Source organism: Brachypodium distachyon, chromosome 2 (genome assembly GCF_000005505.3).
Source record: "Brachypodium distachyon strain Bd21 chromosome 2, Brachypodium_distachyon_v3.0, whole genome shotgun sequence".
Taxonomy (NCBI): domain Eukaryota; kingdom Viridiplantae; phylum Streptophyta; class Magnoliopsida; order Poales; family Poaceae; genus Brachypodium; species Brachypodium distachyon.
Genome location: NC_016132.3, coordinates 31,527,625 through 31,540,278, shown reverse-complemented (window position 1 = coordinate 31,540,278; position 12,654 = coordinate 31,527,625). Strand labels below are relative to the sequence as shown.

The 12,654-nt window shown below is 40.5% G+C and overlaps 1 protein-coding gene across 2 annotated transcripts; it reads left to right on the top strand.

Annotated features, from left to right (window-relative positions):
- The first annotated feature begins 1,252 nt into the window (after positions 1–1,252).
- LOC100839696 (ER membrane protein complex subunit 1) lies at positions 1,253–11,794 on the top strand. Of its 2 annotated transcripts, none has more exons than XM_024458611.1 (12): positions 1,253–1,260; positions 3,719–3,846; positions 3,954–4,016; positions 4,960–5,081; positions 5,195–5,310; positions 5,391–6,198; positions 6,528–7,259; positions 7,352–7,573; positions 7,832–7,927; positions 8,019–8,213; positions 10,693–10,806; positions 11,202–11,794. In XM_024458611.1, exons 4-12 carry the CDS (start codon positions 5,022–5,024, stop codon positions 11,460–11,462), a joined length of 2,604 nt encoding a protein of 867 aa, XP_024314379.1. In that variant the 5' UTR covers positions 1,253–1,260; positions 3,719–3,846; positions 3,954–4,016; positions 4,960–5,021; the 3' UTR covers positions 11,463–11,794. The 2 variants fall into 2 exon arrangements, with proteins under 2 accessions (XP_024314379.1, XP_003568721.1); XM_003568673.4 differs by lacking the exon at positions 1,253–1,260 and adding an exon at positions 2,099–2,309.
- The last annotated feature ends 860 nt before the right edge of the window (positions 11,795–12,654 follow it).

Sequence of the window (12,654 nt, the reverse complement as noted above, 5' to 3'; positions counted from 1 at the left end):
GCAGTATATATGGCTTAATTGTTTTTTTTTTGCACATTGCTTTTGTGTGGAAAATTTTATGGGCACTCGCCTGCCACGCACGTGCACGCACGTTCCTAAAATTTAAATCATGGCTTTATGTATAAGTACATTTCTAAAATTAGCAGGTGCATAGTCTTCTATGTATTGCACTGCATAATACTCCCTTCATTTCACAAAGGTTGGCGTATTTTGTTTCGTTAAGACAAGACTTTGACCAACCTTTGTGAAATGGAGGGAGTAGTTATTTTTATTTTAAGTCCTTTCCAATTCAAGATGGAGTAGTGTGGCATGGATACTTTCTATCTATGGTTGGATGGATTTTGGTTTCTTTACAAGCGTATACGTGGAGAACAGGAGCTCGTACAATCATGCGTATTTTATTTCATGAGAAGTTATGGAAGGTTAAACATAAAAAAATTTAGAGACATGCGGATCTTCTTATATTTTGCTGCAGTAAAATGATGGTTTGGTACCTGATAGCTTTCATATAGAGGGTGCAAGAGCTACTGTTTTATCGCTGAAAAGCTTTCTGACCAAAATAGGGAAGGATCATGATTTGGTTTCACCTGGTTTGTGCTGATCTCTGAACCTTTTTATGCTCCATTTTCTCAAGGTAAGACATGTTAAAATAGAAGAAATACTTTTGGCTGGATCTTGGGCTTTTTCCTAGAATTGCAGAAGCTACTTTTAAAAAAATATTGAGGACTTGCAAGATGCGCCTTTGATAGTTAATCTAACCAGGGCTTGAAACTCCCTTGAATATTTATTTTTCCCCTCTGTTACGGTCACTTTGTTACTCATTATGCTCCGATGATTGTGATTTCTGAAATTGACAATTCTCAATGTTGAAAGTACTACTGTTAGATATGTCTCAGGTTATAATGATGCCTTATAGTCTTATAGATTAGTTTACTTGATGGCTCTAACATTGAAAGGGCTTTTGGCTATGCTGTTGATGCCGATAACACAAATGCCTTTTGCGGAAAAGATGCAAAAATACAATGATGCTTCTCAATCCTTTTGGAACACTCCGAAGAATTTCTTGGTCGAGATTTGGTCAACAATTAAAAGCTAAAGTTATCTATTAACCTTGACCCAGCATTAACTTCAGTGAAAAATCTAAGCCTTGAATTGTGAGCAGGGCATTGGAGCTATCATCAGGGGCATTGTCTCACGATCTCGTCGGTCTCAAGGAAGGTGAAGGAAGTTATCTGAATGTGTACGATGTCTGTCAATTAGGTGTTTCTCTGACTGTAGATCAATTTGGTTCTTTCGATAATCACAATGGCTCTGTAGTTACCTTATCTGTTATTTTCTATAGCTATTTTGGATGGCTGGATGCACCATAGTTATATTTTGCATCGTTGTCAATCTGGAGTTGTTTGGGATGGCTAGATGATCATGTGCTTTGTGTCCATAGTTGGAACGGAGCCTACATACTGGAATCTTAGCTACTCCCTCCATCAAACAAATGATGTCTCAACTTTGACCAAATTTGAATGCATCTATACACAAATTCATGTCTAGATACATCCAAATTTTGACAAACTTGAGACATTTTTTATTGGACAGAGGGAGTACATGAATTTTGGTCGAGCGCGGCTCTGGCATAATACTGAGAGACCCCTAATTATATTATTTTTATTTGTTTACAGTTTGTCCTAATGCTGGACGAGGATTGCTAGAAGTTAAACTATTTTTCTTTTTCTTTATGTGACACTTATTAGTTTAAAAGAAATGAGATTCAAGAGACATGTTTTCAATCTTAGGAACGTGTGTGCACGTACACACTTACCGGTTCCCATCAAACGGACTATTAAAACAGAATAAATAGTAGTGACAAAAATCAAACAACACATAATGTTATATGCTGTCTCAATGCAAGATGTTCTGCAGCAACCTACGGGTACCTCACTGTTAGACCGAAAAGTCTGTCTACTCAGATTTGAGTTTAGGGCGTTTCTCGCGAAGCCGAAACCATGGAGTAGAGGTGTCCGTCAAAAAAGAAAGAAAGAAAGAAGAAAGAAAAGGCGGAGGTATCCTGCAGGTGGGCCGCCCTTCTGACACCTCTCCCCTTAAACGTCATCTCGATGAATCGAATCCTCGAACCCGAGCAGTAAACAAACCACTCGGACGGCTCCGTCAGATCGGAGCTGAATTCGAACCCCGCCGGCTATGGCGCCGCCACCGCGCCGTCTCCTCCTCGCGCTCTTCGGGTTCCTCACCGCGGCCGTTCTCGCTACTCTCGTCGCCGCTGTATACGAAGACCAAGTCGGCCTCGCTGACTGGTACGTTTACCTCGCACCTCTCCCTAAGCATAGATCCGATCCGCCCCTCCCGTGCCTCGATCTGATTTTTCTTACACGAGGCAGCGGACCTTCGAGTTTGTAGTTCAGATCGCAATTCCACTGCTACGTGAGGAGTTGCACGCCATGGCAGTTTAGGGTTTTCGAGTCTTTTAGGAGACAATATGATGTGTGCTTGTTAGCTTTCGAGTGAACTTTCCTTCTTCGATATGCTCGGATTACTTATATTTTAGCTGTCAAGTGTGCATGTGACGAACAGGCGAGCTGCTCCAGCCTCTGAGGTTGTTGCGCTTCCTTCAGATCAGATCAGATTATTCCTTAGACTGAACTTTAAGTTTAGAATTGTGCTCTATTGTTGGTGGCTGCGATTTGTTTTCAGTTGTAGCATCTGCATGTGTATTTACTGCGGATGATTGGTGCCATCATTAGTGCAACTCAGTTGGTCTTTGCTTTGCTCAATTGTTTAGGGTGCATCATTGCTTGTCTTTCACATGCCATGGGTGCTTTGGTTTGTAGTTCTCCAGTACAAGGTTTTTGAGTTGCTGATTAGTTGGGGACTAGCCCACTAGCTTGCTGCTGTGACTGAACTAGTGGAGCAAGCCTCTCGACTTGCCGGCTAGAAGGCGACTTGCTCTGACTAGCCGGCGACTGGGAGCACCGATTCGTGCGTCTCGTTTCGCTGAGACCCACTTGTAGGAAATATTTTGGGGGATACCACCAAGGATCGACCTTCTCTGCGAGGAATCAACCTCCTTGACACTGCTGGCCATCGATCTGCTCCACAATTGGTGCGTGGGAAGAGAGAGCAGAAGATGGCATGGGAAGGGAGAGAGAAGGAAGTTGTAGTGGGTCTGCTGTGAAACTGGCAGATTCCTTCCCTCGTGCTACTCACCCCTTTATATTCTTTCTTGGTCGATGGATGGATGGCTTGGAGAAGTATGGATCGTCTGGACTCTGGATAGCTACAAGAAAGAAAGGGTTTTTAAATGGGTTTTCATCGGCCAGATATGCTCCTACCTTTTGTCAACCTGGACTGTCTTCTTCCCAGAGCTCATCTTGCCTCACTGATCGAATATGGCTCTGCTGCTGTCTGCCACTGCAGAGCTCTAACTTCCAGCACCTTGCATATTGTACCTGTTAGAACACTGATCTTCAAATTTATCAGTTGTTGATTCATGCATATTGTACCTGTTCAGCTTCTGATGCTTGTTCATTGTATTATTAGTCCCAGGTGTTTTTAATTGGAAACATATGAACCCTCATCAAGCTTACTCCATAATCATTCATAGCTTGGACGATGCACTTGTTAACACCTGCTGGATTTCTAGCTTGCATGCAATATTAGGGACCAATTCCTATATCACATTTGAAAGTGCTAACGTTCTTTGCAGGCATCAGAAGTACATCGGCAAAGTTAAGCAGGCTGTTTACCACAGTCAGAAGAGTGGAAGGAGGCGTGTTGTGGTCTTGACTGAGGAAAATGTGATCGCATCTCTTGATCTTCGTTCAGGAGATATATGTCAGTTTTCCTTTCATCATAGTTTCTTAAAGATGCCACTATTGTGCTAAACATTTTGAGTATGTATCTTTTTTTTCTTTAATATATGTCGATTTTGTGTGATTCAGTTTGGAGACATGTCATTGAGAAGAATGACCCTATTGATCAGCTTAGCCTGTCACTTGGAAAATGTGAGTGTGCATTTATGCTTCCATTCAAGACCCTTTTTAGAAGAATAACCTTGTTGATGCTGCTTGTTTTCATGTCTTGTTATGTTTATCATCCCTTTTTAATGGAATTCAATATATGCTTTGAGTTTAGTTTTGCTATTCTCCTAGAAGTTTGATATGTTTATATGTTTCTTTTTACCCATACCCTCATCTACAAGTTCAGACCCCTAGAATGAGTTTAGTATCCTTTCGTGTTTTTCACTTAAATCACAGTATATTTACATACCAGATGAGAACATGAATCAGTAAATATAGTCCAGGTATAAGCCCATTTACAAAGTTAGAAGGTAGATTATCACCCAGGTATCCATGATTACTGTTAATGTAATTATTAAGGGTGGTATTGTATCTGAATTTCAGAGGTACAAGGTAACACATTTTGTTTGTTCACTAAGAAAATAACAGTGGAATGTACTCCCTCCGTTCCATAATTCTTGTCGAAATATTACATGTATCTAGACACTTTTTAGGAATAGATATATCCATTTTTGGGCAAATTTGAGACAAGAATTATGGAACGGAGGGAATAACATTTATTTATTGTTCAAATATTTTAGAGGCTCAAGTACTTAATTCTGAGCAACACACCTCAAACTTCAGCTTGTTATCAAGCCTACTAGCCAATGGATCGTGGTTATTGAACTGTATAATGATATGCCATTAGTGAACATCAGGAGCTCAGAAAATCTCATGTATTCTCCTGAAAGGTCAAGTTGTTTTAGTGTTTTGCATAGCTGGTGGTATGAACCTTGCTTAGCTTGAGAGCAATCACTGTATAATTACTCATGTGAGATAGTGCCATATGTTTGTTTTTTCTTCATTTTTCTCCGTATATTTATTGCATTAAGTCCACTTCAGTTTGGTAAGCAAAATGTTTATTGCAATTGACTTTGAACATCTCCAGATGTCGTTACTCTTTCTTCGGGAGGTAGCATATTGAGGGCATGGAATCTTCCTGATGGACAGATGATCTGGGAAACTAATATTCAAACTTCCACAGCATCAAAATCGCTGCTACATGTTTTGGTCTGTATCGGCAGTGTATTTTCCATTGTCTAATAATCACCTCATGTGGGTGATATAAAATATTTGTCTCTGTAGCACTTATTTAGAGTGATTTATCCTTTTCATTTTTGCAGTCAAGCAATAAAGTGGCGAAGGATAATTTGGTTTTAGTTTCGACTGGACGGTCGATTTATGCTGTATCAAGCATTGATGGAGTCATTTCGTGGAGAAAGGACTTCACACTTGATGAGTATGCATAATTCTGCCTTTTTGGTACTTGTTTGGAACATTATGAATGCAGTACTAACTTGTACTTGAATGTCTGTGCAGCCTAGAAATCAAGCAAGTCATTCAATCACCTGAGAATGACATTGTATCTGTTGTTGGTGTTGCTGGTTCCTCAAAGCTAGCTTTATATCAATTGAATGCTAAATCTGGAGAGATAGTAAAGGATGCCCAAGAGTCATTGCCTGGTGGATTATGTGGTGAAACAGTGCTTGGTTCTCATGATGTGTTGATAGCATTGGATCAGACCAGGTCAGCTATATTTGTTATTGAGTTCAAGGGCTTGAGCCTCAGCTACAACAAGGTCCGCGTTTCAAATTTTGTTCAAGACTTGTCTGGAACAGTCAAACTTCTGCCTTTGATGTCCAATGGTATCATAGCTTTGCAATCATCTTGTACTGTTTATCTCCTGAAACTCAAAGGTATGGATGGGCTGGAAGTAATTCATAGCTTTGACAGACCAGCTGCTGTGAGTGATGCTCTGGCAATAACAGAAAAAGATGAAGCTTTTGCTGTTGTGCAGCATGTGGGTTCCCAAATTGAATTTATTGTCAAAGTTACAAGTGATTTAAGCAATGAAGTTATTAGGGAAAAAGTTGATATAGATCAGCATAGGGGCAGTGTTCAGAAGGTCTTCTTGAATAATTATGTCCGAACTGATAAATCTCATGGTTTTCGGGCCTTGATTGTAATGGAAGATCACTCGATATTGTTAGTTCAGCAAGGTGCAGTTGTCTGGAGCAGAGAGGATGGACTTGCTTCAATTGTTGATGTAATGGCTTCTGAATTGCCTGTTGAGAAGGAAGGTGTCTCAGTTGCGAATGTGGAACACAATCTCTTTGAATGGCTTAAGGTAGTTCCTAATAACTTTTATAGGTCTTCCCTTTTATCTTTTAGAAAAGGTTCAGAAAAATGTTATTTCAGAAAGTTACTGAATCTTACTCGATCTTTTGTCAATCCTGTAGAATTTATTAGCATGCTTGTATGTTTGATGTACTATTTTCTTAGCTAATTGTAGCGACAGGTTAAGTAATAGTGTGGATTCATCCGTAAGTTGTTATCTTTCCATTGTTTATGTGCCACATTGAAATATGGAACGCCACAACAGAAGTGGCTTTGCCATTTTGTTGCACGTGCTTCTCAAAATTGGCTTATGACACTGTACTCTACATTCTTATATAGGGACACATGCTGAAACTCAAAGGAACTCTAATGCTTGCGAGTGCTGATGAACTTGCTGCAATCCAATCATTGAGACTCAGAAGCTCTGAGAAAAATAAAATGACCAGAGACCATAATGGATTCCGAAAACTTCTTATTATACTCACAAAGGCTGGCAAAGTGATGGCTCTGCATACTGGAGATGGACGTATTATCTGGTCAAATTTTCTGCCATTCCTTCGTGCTTCTAAATCTGGCGAAATTTCTTCTGCCTTGAGGATATACCAATGGCAGGTTCCCCATCACCGTGTGATGCGTGAGAACCCGTCCATACTTGTTGTTGGCAGGTCTGGAGGAGATTCTGTTTCTCCCGGTGTCCTCTCTATTCTTGATTCGTATTCCGGAGAGGAACTTAACTCTCAGAGATTTGATCATTCTGTTGCCCAAATTATCCCATTGATACTGAAGGATTCGTCTGAACAGCGTCTTCATCTTATTGTTGATTCCAATTCTCTTGCTCACCTATATCCAAGGTCTCCGGATGCCCTTAAATCATTTATTCATGAAAGGTCAAATCTGTATTTCTACTCTGTAGATATTCAAGAAAATGCTATCCGAGGGTATTCATTACAGAAATCATGTGACCTCAACTTGGAAGATGAGTATTGCTTTAGTACAAAGGAGTTATGGTCTATCGTTTTCCCTTCTGATGCAGAAAGGATTGCTATTTCAGAAACACGAAAGCTGAATGAGGTTTGTTCATTTCCTCTATTTAGCTTTACATGTTTAAATTTTGTTGAAACATGTACATAACATAATCTTGGCTTGTTTCTTTTGCCCTGTAGGTTGTTCATACTCAAGCAAAGATCAGTGCAGACCAAGATGTGATGTACAAGTATGTATCAAAGAATTTAGTTTTTGTTGCCACAGTGTCTCCTAAAGCTGCTGGTGAAATTGGATCTGCGGCACCTGAAGAAGCTTCACTTGTGGCTTATCTTATTGATGCTGTCACCGGTCGCATACTGCACCGTGTGACTCATCATGGTGCGCAAGGCCCTGTACATGCTGTGAGTATAACTTCACCTTCTATTCTTGTGCCCTAATATCTTGTTATACACTGTTTTCATCTTTTCACAATATATTTGGCAGTTGCATGATTGATGTTTTTATCTTCGTGCATTATAATTTATTTATATCTTCATGCATTAGAATTTGTTCGGAACAGAACTGTTAATTTTGGATTGTCTTACGCACATCTTCCTATCTGGTTTAAAACTACTCTTCTTTACTAAGTGTTAACACGCTTATTGCTTTGTGTTTTCAAGGTTGTCAGCGAAAATTGGGTTGTCTATCATTATTTTAACCTCCGAGCTCACAGATTTGAAATTGCAGTGATTGAGATATATGATCAATCTAGAGCGGTATGGCTTATGCACATTGCTGAAATTAATAGGCTGAATTAGCCTTTTTTGGTGTTAGTGGTAATATTAACTGCATTAATTATTCACACAGGACAATAAAGATGTTATGAAGCTCATACTTGGGAAGCATAATTTGTCTGCACCAATTACTTCTTATTCCCGCCCAGATGTGACGGTGAAATCTCAGTCGTACTTTTTTACCCATTCAGTGAAAGCAATGGCAGTCACACAAACAGCTAAGGGTATAACTTCCAAGCAGCTCCTCATTGGCACGATCGGTGACCAGGTCTGTTGTCTTATTTTTGTAATTCTTAATTTATTTTTCCTTTATTATGCACTAATAGGTTGTGCTACCATATTGTTTGTTTACGCATGTATGAGAAAGTTTGAAACGGTTACCAAAATGTAGTTAAAATGGTTTTTTTATTTATGCTTAATTGTTCTTTGTAAATATCAGACTAGCATGCATCATGTTTTGTATTTATGCTTAATTGTTCTTTGTAAATATGAGGGTAGCATGCAATACTTGGCTCTTACGCATAAGCATTATTAGTGATTGTAAATGTGTTAACCTTCTTGAGCGTAGACATGGTTTTCAATGCACCTTCTGTATATGCTTTCAACCACTAATAGCTTGTTTGGTTGGTGGGAATCAGAGAGAAGGGACGGGAGGTTCAGAATTTTGTGTTATTAAATCATCTGTTTGTTTAGTGGGAGTGGGAATTTTGGAGGGATTGAGCATCGGAGTTAACTCCCACTATTTTATTAATCTCCTGACCAATTTTAGGGTAGATGGGAGAGGGGATTGGGAGGGTTGTTTGCCAGAGATGATCTTATTCGTTCGTCACAACTTATGTTGTCTTTTATAAGCTAGTTCCCCGCGAACTCCCACCAAGCATACATGGGAAGAGACTTCCCTCACTAATTCACATGTGTATTTCCATACACCATACAAGAGGTTATGACTACAATTCAGTTTCCTTCGTCTAATCTCCTAACAATTCTCCTCTAAACTCCCATTCTCCTCCCCTAATGTTGCCAAACATGCTGTAAGGGGAGTTGATGAACCTCCTGTGATCCTATCAGCAACTCCTTTTGAAAAAGGTGCTGTGTGATGTTTCCAATTCGATATCTCTCATTCAATACAAACAGAATCATGCAGTGCACAATTGATCAACTTTAACTCTGGGATAGTTCTTGCTAAAACATGGTTTCACTTTTTTGAACCTCATATGTATGGCTTTACGTGTTCTGTTAGCAACTTGTTATTGTTTTGTTCAAATTTTCATGTCCATGTTGATTCCACCTGCAAAGAAAATGCTGTCAGAATGCGGGGTTATGTATGAAGCAATGATTTAGTTTGGGTACTGTTTGCACGTGATGTTACTGTTCCTGTGTATAGTGTTTGTTGGCTGAGATGTTTAGTTTACTTTGTTAGGCATGCAATATTCAGTGAGATTGTTTCTTGGCAAGTTGAGTCATTTTAAGAAAGGGGTTCATCATAGCTTCTTTACTCAAGGAAAGATGAACTTTGTAAAGTCTCTTAGTCCTTAAAGTCACCATGCTTCTCTTTTATGGCCAGCTGGTTTAGTTCTATTCCTACACCAAACAGTTGTCTTAATCTCTCCATCTACTATAAGTCGGCACCGTCCGGCCTCCCGACGCATGTTACCTGCATTGTGAAATAGGTTCACAACAGTTGTCACTGGTGCATTTGTGTAATGGGGTTGATCTTAATATTTAGTTGAGTTTGATGATTATATGCACTTAGTTGATACTCCCTCCTTTTCTTAAAGCTTGGTTTGTTTGCTTTTCCTAATTTTTTTTCTCAAAGGTTGGCACGGACGTGCGATCTCCCGAAACTGCCCCGCTCGTCTCGTCTTCCTGAATTAATGCTCCCGATCTCTCACTCCTTCCTTAATTTCTCCCGCATGCAACTGCCTCTCTCTCGTCTTCTGCTCCGCATGGCGCATGCAACCGTCTCCCTCTCTCATTTATTCTCTTCTCGTCTCCTTCCTCTATTCTCATTTTCCCCAATCTTTCCTTTCTTTATTCGCCACCATTGCTTGCGAGAGAAGTAGAGGGGAGGCAACCATGGTTAAGGAGGAGGTCACTGGTGACGACGCACTGCGGCGAGGGAATATATTGCTTAGACGCTGCTGTGCGCGCCCAAGCCATAGCGGACGAGCATAAGCCATGACGGACGAGCCAGCTGCATGGCGCATGCTGCATGCGGCCTGCTGCAGGTGGCTAATTAATACCAGCAGAGAATGCGAGGGGCGAAGTGGTACGTGCGAATCGATAATCTTGAGCACTTAAGTCTCAGCTAGGGGTAAAACTGTCCAGAACTGAGAGAATAAGACTTTCCTTGGTCTGTGTGCACAGAGCAAACACGCCACTCTTTTAGAAAAGGAGGGAGTAGTTCTCTTAATGGGGTTGATCTTAATATTAAGTTGTATATTCATGCACGGAGCACATCAAATTAGCACATGGCTTAGCAAAACATGTTATAGCAACGTAGACACAGATTTTGGGCAAAGCTTAATTTTTCAGTTGACCCCAGTTTACCATATGTTATGAACTGCTGGGAAACTATGCATCATAGAAACAAGACAGAGTTCAATACCATCTGCTCGATTCAATAGTAGTTAGAAATGAACAGATTTCCATCTTTTTAAACAAGTTAGCTGGCTACTCCGTATTTGATATGAAGTGAGTGTACAGTTGTTGAATTATATTTTGACGAAACATACTACGTATGGCAGGTTTTGGCACTTGACAAGCGCTTTCTTGATCCACGACGATCATTAAATCCTACACAGCAAGAGAAAGAAGAGGGCATTATACCATTAACAGATTCTTTGCCTATTATTCCACAGGTATTTCTGTTGTCTTGATGATCAAAAGTTTTCTGATTACTTTTGGTTATACTACTGTTAAAAAGATACTGGAAGAGAACAAGAAACAACTGAAGTGTGTAAAAGGGGTCCTTGAATACCAGTATCATTCATTAATACAAGTACATCCAGTTTCATTCAACTCTACCCACCTACCCCACACTCAGCCATCCCCTCACATACTTCCTTCCCTCATGTCTTGCGCTTGATTTGTCACTGGATGGCATGTTGTTATCCAAAAAGTGATTTTCTTGCCATGCCTGGTTTTGTCGAATACCAAACAGTGTACTATCTCTACTTTATTTGCGCATAACTTCATTTATTATATTGTGTTAATTGATCATTATTCATACTACCTGTGTCATTTTTTTCTGCAGTCCTATGTGACACACTCTCTCCAAGTGGAGGCCCTGCGAGGAATCGTTGCTATCCCTGCAAAGTTGGAGTCCACTACTCTTGTTTTCACATATGGCGTGGATCTTTTCTACACCCGGCTTGCTCCATCAAGAACCTATGATTCGCTAACTGACGAATTCAGCTATGCTCTGCTTCTAATTACAATTGCCGCATTGGTTGCTGCCCTTGTTGTTACTTGGGTTTGGTCTGAGAAAAAGGAGTTGAGAGACAAGTGGAGGTAAGTGAGGCCTCGACATTCTGACATGATGAAATTTTGGGCCCTAGTCAGCATCCTTATCTTCCCATTTAGTTTCTAGTGCTAGGGTTCGTTTCACTTTTGACTAGGCCATTATTTATGTAACATTTGAAAGTGAAGCCTGTTTCCCAGGATGAAACTGCAAAGTCTTATAGGAAAGCCACTTGTGCAATTAGAAACCTTGGGCATGACATTGAAGAAACAGATTGTGCATGCCATGCTTATAAGTTGTATAATGTACCACAACGACCAGTTTCGGCACAATTGTAGAAGTGCTATTTTCTTATGACTTAATTCCACATTCAATCTTGTACCTTCTCTGAATAGAACCCTCACGATTGTGGTCCCTGCTCGCTCCACTATGTGTAGTAGCAGTACACTAGAGGGCCAACAATCTGTTGCTGCTTCGGAACCCATGACTTCGGTATCAGTGTTGATGATGTTAGCTAGTGATGGGAAGTCAGCTACTGGCTACTTTCTGAAGAATGTGGTGTACAGGCGTCAGGTGTTCCTTTTGATTGTACCAAGAAGCTGCACCGTTGCATATAACTGGCAGGCTAGCTCTGTATCTTTATGCTTTATATAAAGCGTTTGCGTTCTAGTTCTTGTCCTTGGCTGTCAGGATGTCTGTTAAACTTTGCTTGTCTCAGGCCAGTCAGTTCATTCACATGGCCTTTTATTAACAACCAATGTCCGTAAAGTATAATTAGGGCATTGACATATTCCAAAACACAAAATGTGGAATGCAAAGATCTTTCCAGTTTCCTGTGAAATTCCTTGCTTCCAAAGTGATGGTTTTCTTGGTAGTGGTGGCCTGGTACTGGCGCAATTCTTCCGTTGTAGGCTCTCAGAGGAGGAGGTCCGGCAGGCACATGGCAGAAGCCTGGATGTGAGATGTCTGCCATGATCGAGAAAGAAGAGTAAAAGTGGAAGCTTTTCTGCCCGAAGATGGCAATGGAGCTCTCAGCTCATGCAGGAGTCATGTCTTCTGGGCCTTTAGCTTTTCTTTGCATCTTTCTCCCTTCAGGTGCTGGATTTTTTCTGCATCCCCAGTGCGAACTTCCGGTGGAGCCTACCACAGGCCCAATGCTACCGAATCTTACTTTTGGGACCAATGATCGAATCGGTAATCCATGGTCTTAGTGATAGAAAGTTTGCGCGCATCATTTTATCAGTAA